The following is a 19,710-nucleotide window of genomic DNA, read 5'->3' as shown; positions in this document are numbered from 1 at the left end:
CTCTCTCTCTCTCTCTCTCTCTCTCTCTCTCTCTCTCTCTCTCTCTCTTTCTTTCTCTCTCTCTCTTTCTCTCTCTTTCTCTCACTTTTCGCCGAATACTAAAGAGAAAAAAAGAAGAAAGAAGCAAGGAGACTGGAAACCGGCCAAATGGATCGCGTCGTTTTCTATCCCGCGCGTAATAACAACGATATCTCATCGCGAACGTCACTGCGAGATTTTATGGAGACTCGTCGCGCTCGAGAGTCATAAAGATGAACATAACCGGCGACGCTGTGAAAATTTCCTTTTTTTCATAAGGTCTGCGGCAGAAATCGTTAAAAGATTATCTCGTTGCCGGCGGCACTCGTGCGATTAATAACGGGCGATTGAATTAAGCATCGAGTTGAAACGATAATCGAATTAATTTCCGGGAGATTAAACTCAAACCGTGTATATTAAATTCCGATGTTACCCTCGAAAAATGAGGGAAATCGACGAGAGATGCGTTGAGAACGATAATCTCGCGCGCGTTTCCGGTCTTCTACTCTTCTTGTCGTCTCTTTTCTTTCTTTTTCTTGGCCAATGCAACAAGATCAAAGAAAGAACGTGAAAAGTGGAATGACACAGTATATTTTCGTGGTGACTTTGTGCTGGGAATTTTTAACGCGGTGGCCTGTAACCACGTATGAATCTCGATCGGTGGTGGTATCATTTCCTTTGCATAATTTCCCCTGTCCCTCTCTTGTCCTCTTTCTACACCCTTTTCTTGCCTATCGACGCATTTTTCTTCTTTTTTTTTTTTTTTTGAAAAATTACATTTTCCTCCTCCCACAAACACAAATTTTTCAGACGTCCCAGTAGATTTTTGAAGCATATTTCTCCCTATTAATATAAACGTAATTGTTTCACACATCCTGTATCTTCTCCTTTGGGCACTGGACAGTACAGGGTTGTCGAGTCCTCGTCCCGTTTTTGTACCTCGTAATAGTAGTCTGTATTGCAGTGTGACGCACAAGCTGACATATCGTATTATTATTGTGTATATGTGTGAAGAATGTGGTAAAAATGATTTGTTTGGTTTCGCGAATCTGTTTGCCGTTTTATCTCAATCCACGTGGATTTCCACGAGATTGAAGTTTCGCGAATATCCCCGAGCTCAGAAATCCCCGAGCGGAGAAATGCCAATAAAATTATCTGGTTACCGCACTAAGTTAATAATAAACGATAATCAGAGTTAATTAACGTTACCCTAATTAATATTGAGCAATAAATATTAATTAGGCTCATGAAGGCTAACCATTCACACGTAATTAATGTTTTAAATATATGTGTATATATATTTCAATTATCTGTTGATATTAAACACTCTAGCAATATTTTAAAGCACGGACGGATTCACGAATCCTTGCGACAAGTTATTTCGTTCCGCGTAAAATTCATAATCGCAAGGAAAAAGATTGATTCTGCATTTTGTTTTTCTGTTCGTCAACGCGATTCAATGGGCACTCTGTAAAGAGAAAGGGAGAGAGAGAGAAATGACGTATCAATTTATTTAGAACGTGCTTAAATATATAAATATATTTTAACGTCATAATATCTATCTCTCGAGTGTGTCCAAATTAATACATATCGATAATAATTACATATCGATAATAATTAAAAAACACAGACGGATTTGTACGTTCTCTCGACGATGGTCGTTTTGCGCGCGACGTTCTCCGAGACCGATATCGATGTCGCGATTTCGCGGCCGCGAAATTTCGACCCACGTGATAGCACGTGGCGGCGGCCGCGCACTGACACTCATGCTGGCTCTTCAATGTCAGGGAGGGCTGCCCGGTGGGACCGGGTTTCACGCTCAGCAAGGTGTTCTTCCTGACACCCCTTCTGGCCAACAACAAAGATAAATGGGGGCTCGCCCTCGACGGCCAACTCAAACACGAGGACACCAATCTGGCGTCCAGCACCCTGTAAGACGCGATGCCTGAATCTGAGACACGCAGAGACACGCCTAGAAATCGATGCCGCGACGCGCGTTTTACCAGTAGCCACGCATTTAGCGCCGAGAGCATTCAGTGCACTTTATTCGAAACTTGGCAATCGAGTGCGAGAGTTTGATTCCGGCCTTACTCAACCCTCCGCGTACAATATCGAGTCTGTGAGACCCGAGAGAATATTCGGTCGTCCAGCAACTCTTGCAAAGGAAAATTTTCAAAACAGATCCGTTCACAGGTTTTTATTTTATTGCGCTACAATCTTCCACACAGAGAGAACAAATGTCTAAGATAGATGAAAACTTATTTATTTTCGGTGGGTGCTAGTAATATATTTATTTATATTAATATAAAATTATATATTTACATAAAAATATTGATATCATTAAATAATATAATAAATAATATAATAATATTGATATAAATAATATTTATATCAATTTATATTGATAAATAAAATAATATAAAAATCAATATATAAATTCAAACAAGATAATATACATTTTCCTAAAATCTCTTAGCTTTTCATTAAAGCAACTTTAATGTTTAAATAAAAACTCTATTTAAAAAAATTCAGATTTAAGTAAATATGTTATTAGTGTCTACCGAATAAATATTTTTTTATATTTTTTAGATATTATTCTCTCACAGTGTATAGTTGTAATGTATAGTTGAGGATTTTCTATATCTCTGAAAAAAAAATATATTAAAAAATACCGATTCTCAATACATTTATGATAGTTCAAAGTTGCCCGAGTCTGACAGATCAAGATTGTACCATATACCCCCAAAAATTGTACGCGGAGAGTGAAACCGTGGCTTCGACAGCTCATCGGGAACGTTTTGCAATTGAATTGAATTTTCAAAGTTATTACGAGTATAGCGCTCTATTAAAAAAATGCTTTAACATGTTCGCTATCACTCTTAATCTTTCGTTAGACTACCGTGTACGTTTTTATGTAATAATACACAACAGACTAATTTATTTACGTGGGCAGAGGATAAAGAAGTATCGTTGTCACATATATGTGACATCGGTCTCTCTTGAGAAATCGATGCGTCACACATATGCGACGTTGATAGCGCATGTGGTACTAAAAGAGAAAGAGAGAGAGACTATGTGCATTATTACATAATATTATTGTATGAAAATATGCTATTGTGCACAAAGGTGCAGTAGTGGATAACTTCGAGAATAATTCTATATCGATATCGAGGTGAATTTTGCACTCGATTCAGAGAGCTTGAGCGCTTACCTCGAAAGGGCTTAACGTAAGAGAAACTTTTACACAACTACTAGTTATATTTCAACACACGCTGTTACACAAATTATTGAGAAACGCGTTACACGAGTGGATTAATAATAAAGTTTGTCACGGTACAGCTCCGCTATATGAAATAAAAATATTTGCTCAGCGTTTCGTAACGCTCCCGGTGTTTTTCAGCGCTGAATGCGTGGCGACGAGGAGAATGCGCGCGGTTGTTGTTACGTTACGCACACGTGTCGTTGACGCACGCAACGCAGCCAATCACGCCTTTGGGAATTTCGTTTTCGTCCGCAACGCTTTCCACGACGGCCCAGACAATCAAATACATGTTGGTTGTCTGCAACGAAGCTTTCCTCAATGATCGATCGATCGATCGAGCGAGCGAACGAGCAAACATCAGTCAATCGTTATCGGGCGACAAAACTCCGTTTTACGAAATTCACGCTAAACAGCCATCCGAAGTTCTGACACGTGTGTCCTGTGAACTCTTTGGATCCGGATCCACGGATCTCGGTGGCTTCTACCAGGGCTTGAGATTTCTCAATCGCGTCTGTACTGTTAGATCTCAAAGTCTCCCATGGTATTTGAATGTTAGAATGTTAGACGCGACAGAGAGAAAGAGAGAAAGAGAGAGAGAGCAGCCAAGCTCTAATAAGCTTTTAAGCCTAATCTACAATATGCTCTTTGCATTCTATTTCTTGTCTTCTGTCTTTTTCTGGCTTAAAGCTTAAAGCTTAAAGGTTTGAGTCAGAAAGAGATAAAAAGAAAAAAGAAGGAAGCAAAGAGCATATTATAGATCAGGCTTTATCTCATTTTGTGACATTTGAAATCTTAAATTATTTTTTGATAAAATTGTAGCTATTTATGAGTTTAAAGATTAAAGATATATAAGTATAAAGATTAAAGATATATAAGATATAAAATAATGCATTTCACCATTTAGGAAAAAATGATCCAACAAGATATTCTGCCGAAATAAATGGTATCGTTAGAATTCTTACAGAAAACGTATAGACAATTTTTGCAAGAGATGGGAGAGATGAAAATCTTTATCGATAAAATAATAAATGATAATAATATTTATTAATTTAGGGTGACTTTTATCAAGCTCCGATTAATTCCATCGTTGATTAATTCCGTTGTAATCAGTAAATAGCTATTAGCCAATTCTGCTAACAACGGAATTAATTGACAATTCAGTTAATCGGAGCTTGGTAATAGTCGCCCCAAATTAATAAATGTCACTAGCATTTATAATCTGTTTTATTTTATTGATAGAGTTTCATTCAAGTTCTTCTAACGATATTATTTATTTCAACAGAATACTTATCTTTTCGTATTTTTTTCCAAATGGTGAGATGCATCATTTTATCATTTTATATATCTTTAATATTCATATATATAATTTAAGATTTCAAATACCGCAAAATGGGGCTAAACTTGGTCGCACTCTTTGAACCCTGGCAGCCGTAAATTCCGAGATCCAATTTCTTTAATCTTTTCGATGCCACTTCTCCCACGAAGAGAAGATAAGGATTCATACCCTTCATCAAAGAGTGCGGTCAAGTCGGTCGTAAACATCTCGCCTCTTTTTCAAAAACTTTGAATATTTTAATTAATGATATACCAATTCAAAGCTTATGTCGAGTAAATTAAAAATTTTAAGTCTCACGATATTATTCTCATAGTCGTTTGAAAGATAAACAGCCAAAATTACAATCTCAATAGTATGGCTGTTTGTTGAGATTGCAACTTTTCAGACCATTTATTTCCCAAACGACTACGAGGATAATATCGAAACTTTATATTTTATATTTTAACTTTATATTTTATATTTACTCGTCCTAAGCATCAAATTAATGTATCATTTATTAAAATATTCAAAGTTTTACATAATTCCATAGAAAAGAGGTGAAGACTTGGCCGCATTCTTTGTACATTTTGTACTTCCTCACGTTGATTCATTTCAATATCACATAACTAAAGTGTCTTGTACATTCTTCGAGGCTTAATTACAACTTTACTTTAATGCTCTAACAATTTTGTAATACTGTTTAATATAATACTCTTAGATTCAAAATTCTATGTCCTACACGAAGAAAATATTACAGTAAAAATTATTACAGAATTTTGCAGCCGAGGATATATCGATATTGCGCGATAATTTATCATGTGCTATTTATTGGATCGTGTAATAAGTAATTTCGAATTATTTAGCTAAAATAAAATTATTTTTTATGTCAAATTATTTTTTATGTCAAAATAAAATTATTTTTTAAAATGATATTTAAAAAAAAATGATATTTTAAAATGATATTTTTGTCATTAGAATTTTTTTTTTTTAATAATGTATGCGCCGTTTTAACATATGATCTCTTGCGATCCTTCGCATATATTATTTCGTAAAATTACAACGTGAAAGTAAAATCTTTCCACATCATCTGACAAATCCGAAATTACATATCACAGAAGCCAATATATTTCAAGAATTGAAGTACGCTGTTAAAAAATTTGCTATTAAAAAATTTGTTACTTTCAGCGAAATTTGCCACGTTCCTTGGCAAGATGGATTTTATTGACAGTCTATTCTGGCACTACTTGGAACATAGTAAAATTTAAAACAACTTATAAGTAAAAAATTATAACTGTCTGCGCGTTTAAATCTGAACTTGGAGATACTTTTAAATTGGAACGTACAAGGTCTGACAGACTGCGTCTATTGTCTATGAACGTATCCTGATGATTCACGATAAAATGAACATTATTCGTTATTTTCCTCTCATTTTCTTTAATAAAATCGCACAAAAACATCCAATATCAAACGTGAGAACACTCCACAATGGCATCGAAAGGATTAAGGAGCCGAGATCTAGATGATTTCGAGTGCGGATTACCTGGCAGCACAAATATAAACCGAGATACCACCTCTGTCGCGCGCGCGCTTGTGCTTGTCATAACTTGACGTCGCCACCGCCGTTGTGCTTGCGTGGAAAAATTGCATGGAAAATTTAGCGGATGCTCGTTCCTCCTCTACGAAGTCGCACTTTCACAATCAGCGTGATACCAAAGATGTGTACGTGGTTACCGCTTTGCATAAATGTTTGAATAGACATCGTCCAACGTTTTGTGCACCTTTATATAAGTGACGCTTGCGTTTTTTTCTTGTTCTTCTGTTTTTTTTTTTTTGCCTTTTTGTTTTCTTCTCTCTTCTTTTTTTCCGTTTCTGGCAGATAAAGTCAGCTCGCAATTCGCCTTCTGTGTGTTGTACCTCCGTCGTCATTGCATGACAATGCCGTTTTCGCGCATTCGTTAATCCCAAGCATGTGCTTCCACATAGTAGCGCCGATATCGATCGCGAGATGAATGTAATAACTGATGCAATAACAATACGAATACGATTCGCAGTGTGGTGGACCCGTCACAGCGCGAGAACCTTGGCATAATCGTCCAGTACAAAGTCAAAGTGAAACTTTGCCTCGGCGCCCTTGGAGGGTAAGTTCTCACACGTATACTTGTGAGGGGTGAAACGGCGACTCCGTCTCTCACGAGCAATCGATATCACTCTACCGAGATTCTACTCGGCACGCGAAACTCGAGATGAATATTTACGTCTGTTTTATGCCGTTATCGCAATCGGCAGGGAACTAGTCGCGGAACTACCCTTCATCTTGATGCACCCGAAGCCAGAAGAGGAGGAACCAGCACCATCTACGGCCCGACCAAATACAATACACCTAAATAACAGTGGGGAAGCCCCATTCGACGCGAACCTCATTCAATTGGACATGTAAGTCAACCGAAATTTCTATTCGTTCTCAATAAGATTTTTCTAAGAATTTTTTAATTTTCCGATTTTCTGAAATTAAATCTCTAAAAGAGTACACAGAAAAAAGAATATTCTTGCTTAGAAAATATTTTTATTATTAAAATTTAAAAAATAGGATTAATGTGTGTGTGTTAAAATGAAATTATATAGTGTGGAACAAAAATAAATTAGTCTTTAATCAAGACGAATATAATCAAATTAACACAATCATTTTTTCATAGAATATTATAATATTAATATTCTTGGCTATATATTATTAGTCTTCAATCAAAACGAATATATTCAAATTAACACAATCATTTTCTCTTATTATAAGTATTAATATTAATATTAATATTATTAGTAAGTATTAGCAAGTATTAATATTATTAGTTATGTATGAGAAAATCTAATGATTGATGTTAATTTGACTATATTCGTCTTGATTAAAATGATTGTGTTAATTTGACTATATTCGTCTTGATTAAAGACTAATTTATGTTCGTTCAACACCATATAATCTTATTTTAGCATTAATTTAAACAAGAATATTCTTTTTTTTTTTTATAGGTTTTCAAAGGTTGTATAAGTTATCATTCGGGAGAAAGATTGCTCTTTTTAAATTTTCCGATCTGTTGACATTAAATCTTCCCATGTAAATGTCCCAAAAAATTTTGTTCAATATTTTTCAATTTTTTTAATTAAAATTTTCGAATTAAATTTTTTAATTGGATTTTCCGGGGAGAGAATTCTTCTATTTCCCGATTTTTTGCAATAAAATGGTTGAAATAAATGGAAGGAGCAACCGAGAGGGAGCTAGTCTTTCTTAAATTTCAGGTCTGTTCTCAGGGAGACTGATGGTGACGACGACATCATCTTTGAGGATTTCGCGCGTCTAAGGTTGAAAGGCGACACAGACGCTTAACCGTGTTCCGCTGACATCCCGAAGCGTCCCGACAACCGTTTGACACCAGCTCATTGCGCACAAGACGGAAACCGCACGACACCGCCGGTTATATCGATACCAACGGTGCCGCAGCAGCAAACTTGAACGACGGTTATTGCCGTTAACATCAAGCACAAAATGTCGCCGACCTCTTTCCACCGTTTTTTGGAAAGTACTAAAACTTCTTGAAATAATAGTTGGATGCGAAGGAATGCGAAGAGGGCATTTAAAAAGAAATTAAAAGGGAATAAAGAGAAACAAAGAGAGAATATCGTGGGAGAGGAATTGTGAAAGAATTGCTTTGTGGACACAATTTTTCCCGCGTTAACTGGAAACGAATAGGCAACAGGGAGAATTCTTCTCCAACAATCGCCATTTTTACCGATCATCGAAGATGAGATTACGCCAGAGTTAAAAAATTTCGCTAGAGTGAATGTTTATCTCTTAAAGAACCGGATTTATCGGACGATTGCTGTAGAAATTAACTGAGCGACAATTAATTGTGTCGTTGTCTCGTGGCGCGTGTTCACTATTTGATCGCGACGATCTCCATTTGCGGAAAAAAGAAGCACGACGAATTAGTTGGCGAACCTTTCATTAAATGTCAACGACACTTCACGCTTTGGCCCCGAATACGGCATCAAAGACTGATATTATTTACGGAGAATATCCAAGAATTCTAGCCAATGAGACGTATTTATTGTAAAACTCTTAATACCAAAAGAAAGCTGCTACTGTAAAAAAAGAAAAAAAATTGTCAAAGAGAGAAAAATTCAGTATCTCGATACTTGACGTTTTTTCGCTAAAAGAGAAAAAACAAAGACCAGCAAAATTCGCAATCAATTCGTCATCTGACGAGATAATCGATCACGAGTGAATCGCGAGTTAATAATAACTACGAATTAATTAATTAGGGAATAAACTAATTCAATATCTAATCGATGCAAATTCGAGGACGAGAGTCTTTCTAGAAATATCGAACAGCCGCTTTTAGCGGAATTACGATTGTTTATAAGCACGGCCAGTACACTGTCTTTAAGTTGCGTCAGCGTAAGGGATAAACTCTTACCAGTCTCTTTTATTTTTTTTTTTTTTTGAGTTGACAGTTTCTACTTTTACGGACGAGTGAATTAACGTGAGCTAATATCGTGTGGGCAGCAAACGCACGAGAAACGCAAGTCTAATGCTTTTGTTCTCGAAGTAATTTCGCGCCGAATCGTCATATCACGATTGTAAATTAAACACGAACGAGAACACAATTAATCGCAGCAGTTGGAAACCGCGAGTCGTCCGATTTGAGACTCTGTAGGACGAAAGGGAACGAAAGAAAAAAATCACGCGTTTTATATTTCGTCGCGCTTCTCAGACACGTTGAATTACTGTAAGAACATGATTCACGACAACGAGACGGTGAGAAACGATCAGCGTCCTTATAAACCTATAAAAGGTTAAGACGGAACCAGTTCAGGAACGTTTAATGGAACTCGAAGAGAGACGCGGAGACGCGACAACGTAAAGAGGAAACATAGGAGACGACGTTTCGAGATGCAGAGATGTCAATTCGTAGATGTATTTATGAATATAATTTTTAGAATTTATATATCGGTAGCCTCGCGCGTAAGATTTGTAACATTAATCCGTTGCACCTCCCTCTCCTCCCTACGCCGATTATCCCGACCCCGATTATCCTCGATTAGCCAAGCTAATAATCGATCAATTAAGTTAAAAAGAAAAACAGCGAGCACAGTTCAGTCGTAAGTATTGTCCTCGGCAAATATCGATTGTACTTTTCCTTAAGACTGCTCGTGAATTCGATTTGCATTCGCGTTTGCGGCACGATGTCAAGCCAGCGTGTCACACAATGCACAATTTCGTGCCTTTTAATGTGCGAGTCGACACCGGCGCGCTGAGGGTTCAGTTCCCCGAATGAATTGCTAAAGCTATATGGGCCCGGACATACAGAAAAACTTAAGCAGTAAGAAAATTGGCCAATTACAATCGATTATTCTCTGGCCATAAGCAAAATCGTTGACTGTGATTGGTCAATTTTCTCACTGCTTAAGTTTCATTGCGTAAGTTTTCTATGTATCCCCTCACACGATGCACGACTTCGTGCCTTCTGACATGCGTGCTGACTGGCAATTTAGTTCACTGCATGAATTAAAAGATCTACGCAGTGAACTGAGTTACGTGTCAGAAGACACGTCAAAAGTCGTGCATTTTGTATTTCCAGCTTTACATGCATGCAGGGGATTTATAAACTGAGCCGTCTACAATGTCCAGATCCTACACATAGGAAAGTAATTTTACCTTTTTGGGCACAGGTGCGTGTCCTAAACATTTTTATTGCTTTGGTCTTTAAACACGAATATTTAAACTTTCAACATAAAGTATATAGATATCTATCTTGAAAGGTAAAGTATTTAAAGACCAAAACAATAAGAACTACGAGTCTGAGCAATGGCATATTTACCTTAAGCATCAGAAGGGATGAAATCGTGTGTCGCGTGAGGCTAGTAAACCTTGACTCGCCGGAATTTTAAGCATCGTTTAGCATTTCGATATCGATATCGCCTAATTGAACCTCGGGCACAAAGACTTTTGCTACAAGACGACGAAGAGTGTTACGAAGATCATCATCAGACAAACTACATCGCTCGAAGGAAGTCACATCACGGCGACATCGCCTCGCGCGAAATTACATCTCTCGTCATTTTTCCGAGAATCCGTGGGAAACCGTTTTGTCACTCTCCCGCCCCTCTCCCTCCCCCTCATTCTCGTTAGATGCGGTTCGAGAACTGCATTCTTATTCATTCCGAGGACGAGTAATTATAAGAAACGAACGCGCGCTTATGACTTTAGCATGTAGGTACGAGTCGTTGTTGAATCTCGGAGTACTCGGATTCTCGTGAAGAGATGACGATTCGCCATCAAGCGTTAATTTCCAAATCTAAAGAAAGTCAAAGTCAACGATGAACGGTCCACGTTGGCAACGAAGTTCAACGTAACGGCGACGTTAATTACGATGACGCAATTTGCAGAGCCACGAAGAAACTATAAGCATTACAATGTACATGTATATACATACGGGAGGCGAGAGAAAATAGTATTTTTTATCACTGTAGCATTTACAAACTGTATTTAGACGAGGTAATCAAGCGTAATAGCCCGAATAGCGTCTTTTCGCCGCGCGTTCTCGACGCGTCGGAAACGCACGGCGGGAGAAATACGGGCGTGTTTCCCTTATACCAAAGCCAACACGTTTCCGCTTTTTTCTTTTTTAATGCTTCTCAAAAAAAAAAGTATTAATAGCAAAACCGCGAGAGTGAATTAAATCTGAAGGGATCGAACGAGCACAGCTCTTTTTCCTGGTAATCAAAATGTTGGTCCATTTCATTATTTACTTATATAATTATTATTGATTTTATTATTATTGGTTATATATAGACACAAGTGTACGTAATTTTCTTAAATCACCGAGAGTGTCACGCGGGGATTTATTTCGACTTTATGTGTTTTGCATTTAGTTCGACATTAACAAGGTGTCATCAATTTTACTCACTTTCTCTCTCATCATCGAGATACATTACTTTATTTGATGCAACATTAACGTAACCAGCGCGAGTCGCGCTTTTTTTTGAGGAGTTCTTTCACTGTTTAACTCGCTCTCGTAAGGGAAAGCCAGAACATGCATGTTCAACGAACGTAGCTGTTATTTAATTAAGGGAAAAAAAGTTCTTGCGATTGTGGTAAATGTCGAGTGCCGATACTTCGATTATCGTTTTAGGCGTTTGAGCCACGTGTGTAAGTATATATGTGCAGGCTTGTGTATACAGTGAGAGTATATTTTACATTCGCCCGAGGGCGCGCGCATATTTTTTATATGATCGCAACGGTAGGCCGTTATAATGTTCTTATTGTCTCACCCGATAGGGCAAGATACACAGAAAGAATTACGCCGCACAAAACTGGCAGAAATAATTCAAGTCAATAAAGTGGTGCCGTCTCTGTAACTGTACGATCGTTTCCCTGCGATATGAAAGCACGTCACATACAAAGTGTCGCAAAAAGAGAATCGTGAATCTTACCCGTAGGCTTTGATTTGAAATTTTAGCAAGATTTTAGAACAGCTCCTTGGGATGGGAAAGATCCAATCGTCGATTGATTGATATTACGCGTGAGGGACTCACAATTGGAAACTACACGACGTGAATCTTGACGTTCAATTGTTTTAAAAACTTGCTGAAATTGTAAATCAATTTTGAAGAATTGTAACAAAGATTTGTAATCGAAGTTTCTGTATACAAATTACATACTCGTGTTCAAATATATAATTAATTTCGTTACAATAAAAACAAAAGTGAATGAACCAGACTCTTTTCTACGCCAACTTGCATTACGATTGTCTCGTTGTTGAACGTAAAACGAATGTAAATATTTAATATTAAAAGCCGTACCGCGTTGACGCTATTTTCGCTAAGGGACACATCCAACGACATATCTGATTTCTTCTCGCGTACGAAACGCGATAGTTTTTGGGACACTCTGTATCTAACGAATCACAGTTATCACAGCGATAAGTAAAGCAAACGATTACGCTTCTTCGGTGTAGCATACTTTATATCGAAGAGCTCACATTTCTCTCATCTATTTCGTTTATCCGAAGAAAAAATTGTACTTCCGTGCAAATAGAGAAGACTTTTAGAATTTTAAGTATGACTGCAACATAAAACAGTATCGTGCAACATAAATCGACGCAAATAATTGATTACACTGCGCATAATGGTAAATGATATAAGCTAGAGGTAAGAGGAGGAGGAGAAGGACGAAGAAAGAAGCAAAGAGAGAAAAAAAAAGAGAGAAAGAAATAGAAATATAGAAAGAGAGGAGATTATGCGCTCGTTTTTCTTGAGAGTGTGTATCTGTAATTAGTGTAATCGAGTTTGATGTACAAGTGTCGTGGTTCATTACAGCTGTTACACGTGTAAATCGTAAGAGAGAAGAGAAGGCCATTATTGCTACTTGTACATTGCAATAGAAAACGATTTATTTATTGAAGCCGCGCGTTGTTAGTTAGCAACAGAAAGTCGTATCGTTCATGGTCGTTCGTTGTTCATTCGTGAATAATCCGTTTTGTATGTAAGAAAAATTATAAGAGAACTAACAAAGAAGAAAGCGTAAGAGGAAAAGAGAAAGAGAGAGAAAGTAAGTGCAAATGAGTGAGTGAGAGTGAAATGGAGCGAAAGCAGAATGCGAGAGTGCGCGTGTGTGTGTGTGTAAAAGACACGAAGTAAATTATGCATAATGTATATGTAAAGATCGTGTATATTCTCGTATTGTAACTAGCTGTAATAATTTAATAAATCCTGTATATCGGAACTATACACACTTCCTGTATATATATTTGTTTAACACTCGTGTATCCTGTTTTGATATCCTTCCTCCCATTGAATTGTCGAGTTCTGTAGTGTATTATAAAGTTTCCCTCGAAATTATTTCGTCGACTTTTCTCGAACTTTTGTTTTGTCTTTAAAATTTTGTAAAAAAAAATTCCCTATAACTGAGCAACACACATTGATACTTAGGAATAAAATGATATATAACAGGCATACAAGATGACATTGATTAATGTACCGAATAATATTGTTAATGTTGAAACTATAAATGAAATATTATATTATAAAAAGAACTGCGTGCGATATTTTAAAATGCATGAGCATTCTGTACTATCATTCTAGATAACTTCCACATGATTTCAGTATAATTGCGCGCGATACGTTTTACGAACGCTGCTCCAGTTCCCGGAAGTTAGAAGAGTTCCTTAATTAAAAAAGTAACGCGCAATTAACGAAGTCGATCAACCTAACGCGAAAGACATGACAAGATTAAATGCATTGCTCCTCGGCGGGAGCTGAGACTTTCTTTCTAACTCACTATGTTAAGAAGATCTACGATACTTCGGAGAATTCGTGATGCATAAAAATTAATATTAATACGAGTACATGTATTATCTAAATATAAAAAATAATTAGATATCGAATGCACGAGCGTGTAAATTACACAGTTCATATATAATATATCAGTATTTAAAGTGCCAAAATTAATATCACGAACTGAATGAGATGATGATGTCGCAATTAATGAATAACACTAGAACACGCGATTGTAACATCGTAAGTACCTAGAGGCACGAGTGAGAGAAATATTCAGATCGCCCCCATAGTTCCCGAAGTAATTTGCCGACGAGGGTTGGTAAATTCGCCATTTCATTCACGTAGGAACTTCATGCGGATTTAGCCGTCATCCGCCGCAAATTCACGTCATAAATCGCGCCGAACAGAAACCAAGGAAAAAAGAGACGAAGGAGCGGCGTAGAGGGAAAAAACGAGAGCACTACGGCACTGAGGAGGCCCGGAAGAATTACGTAGCAGAAAGGAAGAAATTGGCCGAGAAGAAGAAATAAGAGAAAGCACGCAATAATGGACACAAGTAGGTGGGGAAGGCGGAAAGAGGGAAGAGGACGGCAAAGGGGTGCGAACAGAGGGGGCGAGAAGCGGAAATGAAAGAAAAATGAGGAAAAAACGGCGAGGAGGGAGGAGGCTGAAGAAGGTTGGTGGCGGAGGCAGAGCAGAAAGGGAGATACAGGGTGGCGCGCGAGTTTTGACACGCGCCGCTACTCCATCTCGCTTCGTCTTGCTCCTCTCGTTCCGTCTCGTTTCATCTCACCACGCAGCCTCCGTGTTTCTTCTTCAGTATGATCCGCGCGGTCCGAGCGCGAGCACCGTGCATCATTGCATGCTGCAACGTCCCGATCGCGTCGTTCATTCGATTCGCGGCCGATACATCCCGTGAGAGTCGACGATCGCGAGGCTACGTGGTGTCGGAAACTCAATCCCGTCGAGGAGGAAAATCTAAAATTTAACCGAATGTACAAACTCATTAATGAGCCCGGGGACATTCGAGATCGCCGCCACGAAGGCGTTATATTTGTTGGCGGTTTCTAAGGGACCCCGTAGTAATTTTCACGGACAATCACTAGTATATATACTAGATCGAAAGCCGAGGAGAAACGTATTGTTACAATACATTCCCATCCCCCTGTGGCCGGAGTATCCCCGCCGTCGATTTGTCAATTCATTCATTCAGCCTCGTCAACTTTCACACGTCGCGAGTCGTCTCTCGCCCGTGGAGTCGTTTCGGGTCGTCTTGTTTTATTACGCCGCAAATCGCCGCGAGACAATCTCGTGGGAACGGTCGCGTCGAATATAGAAACTTTTAATGAGCACAGAAAGGTAATCGCTCGCCGTAAAGGCGTCGTTCCATCGATTCCTCAAGAGTTCCGCCAATCGCCCGAGTAATTTCGTGGACACTTGTTCGCACCGTACGTACGGAAACGTAAAGTAACAAGTTCTCCGCTGCCACTCCTCCCCCCTCTGTCAAATACGTTTCCAATTTTTGTGTCCAATATCTCGTTACCGATTCATCGGCTCGTTCAGATATGGGGTTCCGCGAGGTTTCGTGCATTAAAAGTCGATAAATTCGCGCTACTTTGCCATTCAAATGTCGCGAGTCACTCGAGATTTAATAAAGCCGATCAGCCGAATCCGTCTTGGATATCGAGGAGTCACGTAATGCCGCGCGATTCTATAGCAGATATACGCGATGCTTGGAAGGTGTTCCTCGCGAGAACGCCTTCCGAGGGTGGCACGCGATCTCCCGAGACTTCAATCCGCGGAATTTCTTAGCAAGGCTCGTATCTCGCGCTGTGTTACAAAAATAAACTGTCTTCACCAACAAGAGATCGCAAAATATCGCATAAAAATTTGATAATAATCGCGTATTAAACTTGAATTTTCTCTCAAAGAAATAATACATTTTCAAACGGACCTTGCAGTTATAAAAATTTAAAACTGAAATTTCTTTCCGTAATTACACTCATCGATGTCTCGTCGGCTCAAATGTAGGTTTAGTCGATTAAACTTTATCGATTAAAATTTTCCTTGACAAGACATTACAAAATAATCGAAAAATCAACCAACAAAATTAATCAATCATCATGTGTGAAATCATGAATATTTTAATCGATTGATGAAATCAATTTTTAATCTAATAATTAATATTAATCACACCGAAGTTTGATTCATAATTAAATGCGTCAATCAGTGAAGTTATTTGAAATTTAACATACAACGATCGATTAATTTTCATTAATAATTTACCAGTTATTTGAGACAAAGGAGATTTTCACTGATTAATACTCAACATGTTTATTGATAATTTACAAATTTGACCCAACACATATATATCGATTCACTGCCACGTAAAGTGTAACGTCAAGCCTACAGTCCGAAAAGCATTTTGTTTCTTATTGGCGCTTTTTCCCGGCGCATTTTGACGGTGATTTTCCTCCGAATTTTATACCGATCTACTGTCAATCAATTCGTGCGAGTATGATTGAACACGAAACAGACAGGGAAGGAGAAGAAACAATAACTACATTTGCGTCCTCACTTAACTTCACCCGGCGTTCTTGCCCCGCAAATAAAAAGTATTTATAACCCGCAGAGAAAGATTTTTCGAGCCTACAGAGCCGCATATGCCTTTTCCTTCGACTCAAGGTTATTGGAGCACATTCCCAAAGTTTGACGACCTATTTCAGAAACGCCTTATATCAGCAGGTTTGTCTCGATGGCTTCCTCCACTTACGGCACTCACAGCAAAGACTATACCACTCGAAATTTCTCGAGGAACTTGCGGCCGAAAGGTAACTCCGTGAGTTTCGCGCGCAACCTTTCTAACATCCCACATCTATAAATCATATCTCGGCAAAGCCAATAAAACCTCGGCGGTGAGGGGGATGGGGGTGGAGACTGCGGACGAACAAATAAACATTTACTTCATCGCTGCCCGCGTGTATCGGAAGAATCGGAGGGAGTACAATCTCGGCGCGATATGAAGTGGGAGTGAAGATTCCGCAAGGAAAGTGAGAGCTGCGTCTCGGCTGAGGTTCAAACAATGTACAAACTATATCGGCGACGTGAGAGTGCCGATGGCGTCGGGACGCCAACAGCAGAAATTGAAAAAGTAAGTATGATCGTATAGAGTCGATCGAGTTACGATATGTTTCCTTTCGATTCGCAGGATTCTATTTTTCTCTCTACTTCTCTCTCTTTCCATCTTTCTCTCCAAACCAAATGAAGTTCCTATATTTTTCTATCACGAGATCTTATTAAATAAAAAATGAACGGGAAACAATCAAAATATAACGTAATACAAGATGACAATTAACGTAAGAACTAACACGTATCTAATACTGGAAATTCTTACTGTTTTGGCTTTTAAATGCGAATATTTAAACTGTGAAAACGTATATACATATTCAATATATGTATATATGTATTTTATGTTGAAAGTTTAAGCATTTAAATTTAAGACTTAAATAAAGATTTGAATATTTAAGTTCAAATATTAAAAGATTGAAGTATTTAAAGATCAAAACAAGCCCTAAGATAGCTCAGAATCGGGTACGTGTCCGAGCATTGGTGCTTTTATTTCATAAGACGTTACTGAAATTACTTTTGAGAACAAACTTATAAGATGGAAAAATACCAACGGTTTTTGAAATGTAAGAAATCTGCCAATTACATTAGCACGCAACGCAAAACCTATGTGAAAAACGAGTTAATGGAAAAAGAAATATATACTCGGAAGAAAAACTGTGAGAACGGCGACAGTAGGGAAATGTTCAGTGAACAACATAATGTGATCGGGACAGTTAAAAAGCGCGTCTGAAGAAAATCGAAGAATTGGAATTTACAAGTATAAAAGGATTAAAATGCACCCTTTAGAGACATTTTCCGACGGGATTCATTTTGTTCCATATTTACCATGAAAGCCGCATTTGCATATATTTTGCCTTTACTGTGGAAGCACTCGATGAGATAAACTTTTTCTTCCACAGTAGGATCGCTCTTGACTAATAATGGCATCGGCATGCGCGCGCGCACGCACACACTGACTCTCGCGATAACAAGAATGAAATTGACACGTCACTACTTTACGAAACTAATAACTGCAGCTGGGGGGATGATCCAGAAGAGGTGTAGCAACGATTCAATTTCGGCAATGTCTCTCAATTCTCAGTCCGGAGCATGATCCCGCGGCGAATCATTGTTCAACAGGCGCGCGGATAAACGCTCTTTAAAGAGGATCGAGTGACTATTTATATAAAACTACTATATCACACGACTTTTTTCCGAGTAATCTCCCCTTACGTTTCGATAAATATATATTTGTCCCGTCTCTCTAAACCTTCTTATTTTAACGGTGAAGATATCTTTGGACTCGTAGCCAGGTTCGCACTGCTTGTTCATCGACCATGCTTTCTCGTCCAGTTTTAAACTTGTTTACCTCGCCGTGAAAGCTCACGACGCGGTTCATGCAATTTACGCCGTATTGAGCATATATCCTTCGGTCAATTTCAGCGGACTCCGCCTGTCTCCCGACAACAAAAAATCGCGTAACGTTCCATAGAGAAACGATTGCGAATTGTGCGACGACCATTCGTGGAAAATTTCTAAGAAAACCAGAAAGAAGCACTTCGAGCCACGGCGAATTGAGAACGGGACGAATAGCCCGTCGCAGCGTACAATCCGGGGAAATTTCCCGCAAATCCATATCACGGTACAGGATTCGCGGGTGCGGTGATTAAAAAAGCAAAAGCTATCGAACGACCGGACGGATTCTCTTTATTAATGCATTCGCTTAGCGTCGCTGAATTTTAGAATGCTCGAAAAAGTTTTCTTCGCGCGACAACAGTTCCATTTGACTTCGACAAAATTCCCTGTAAAAAACATTCACGCTGTCTATATCTACTATCTCTCAAGAACTGTGAGAGAGAAAGAACAGAAAAAGAGAAGAGGGAACACAAAGCTCGCTCGCGCGTTGAGGCGCCTTCAAAAAGAAATCTAATAACTGCGACTCGTTCTCTCATCGCGCTCCAGAAAATAGCCGCGGACATACTTGCGACTGTAAAACAATGAATAACTATTATTGTTCTCATAATTGATTCTCGGGCAGGAAAAGTAGCGAGTAAAAATGGCGAAAAACTGCGTTTTATCGTGTCCACTGTATCGCTTCGAGCCGTTCGAGAACCCGCCCGGCTGCACACTCAATCGCGCGTAAATTTTTACAGCTTTGTTAAAAATGCAGATGACTCGCGTATGATCTGAATTTTCAACGCGGTTTAATGACAGAGACAAAAGAGAGAGAATCCCGGCCGAACAAAGACAACCGAGATGCTCACGCACAGATTTGCTCTTTATATTTCATAATTAATAAAAGGCTCACGCTCACTCACTCTCTATCAAAGGCGTTTTTCATCGAGGCGCTTTTTACTATCCAAGTTACCTCGATACGCGCTCTAAAATCGAATCGTGACATCGCATTTCTCGTGTCCAAATTTCATCATTTCATGATGGAATGATGATCGAAAATGTCGATCACAGACTTGTAAAGATAAAATGCGCATTCTTGTCTTCTGACAGCTGTCTGAAGACAAGAGTGAAAGACAGAAAATGTTGAGTAAGCTGTTTTCTTTGTCACACAGTATTGTACACTCAGAGAAAAAAATAGTAATGATAATTATATAGATGACAACTGTTTTGCGCAGAATTAATGTATGTACCCGAGCAAAAATCTAGTAGAGTAGATTTCAAG

General features: G+C 38.5%; 2 protein-coding genes across 15 annotated transcripts in view; both read left to right on the top strand.

Moving 5' to 3' along the window:
• LOC116843251 (beta-arrestin-1) overlaps window positions 1-13,380 on the top strand; it is a 29,040-nt gene extending 15,660 nt beyond the window's left edge. For 4 of the 8 annotated variants that reach the window (XM_032813522.1, XM_032813521.1, XM_032813520.1 and 1 more), the window contains exons 5-8: window positions 1,806-1,949; window positions 6,647-6,733; window positions 6,882-7,028; window positions 7,884-13,380. In XM_032813522.1, coding sequence (XP_032669413.1) covers window positions 1,806-1,949; window positions 6,647-6,733; window positions 6,882-7,028; window positions 7,884-7,971 — 466 coding nt within the window. In that variant the 3' untranslated portion in view covers window positions 7,972-13,380. The remainder of the gene's footprint in view (window positions 1-1,805; window positions 1,950-6,646; window positions 6,734-6,881; window positions 7,029-7,883) is intronic. The other 4 variants (XM_032813519.1, XM_032813524.1, XM_032813523.1 and 1 more) reach the window with 2 other exon arrangements.
• Window positions 13,381-14,760: 1,380 nt separating this feature from the next.
• The window catches only part of LOC116843300 (5-hydroxytryptamine receptor 2B), a 31,641-nt gene continuing 26,691 nt past the window's right edge, over window positions 14,761-19,710 (top strand). The window contains exons 1-2 of one of the 7 annotated variants that reach the window (XM_032813627.1): window positions 14,761-14,920; window positions 16,652-17,076. The gene's annotated coding sequence lies outside the window, so the exon portion shown is untranslated. Of the gene's footprint in view, window positions 17,077-19,710 lie in introns of all 7 variants that reach the window. The other 6 variants (XM_032813626.1, XM_032813625.1, XM_032813624.1 and 3 more) reach the window with 6 other exon arrangements.

Source organism: Odontomachus brunneus, unplaced genomic scaffold (assembly GCF_010583005.1).
Source record: "Odontomachus brunneus isolate Ranch 3 - 2012 unplaced genomic scaffold, Obru_v1 Obru_scaffold_031, whole genome shotgun sequence".
NCBI classification, from domain to species: Eukaryota; Metazoa; Arthropoda; class Insecta; order Hymenoptera; family Formicidae; genus Odontomachus; species Odontomachus brunneus.
This window is presented reverse-complemented; position numbering and strand designations above follow the sequence as displayed.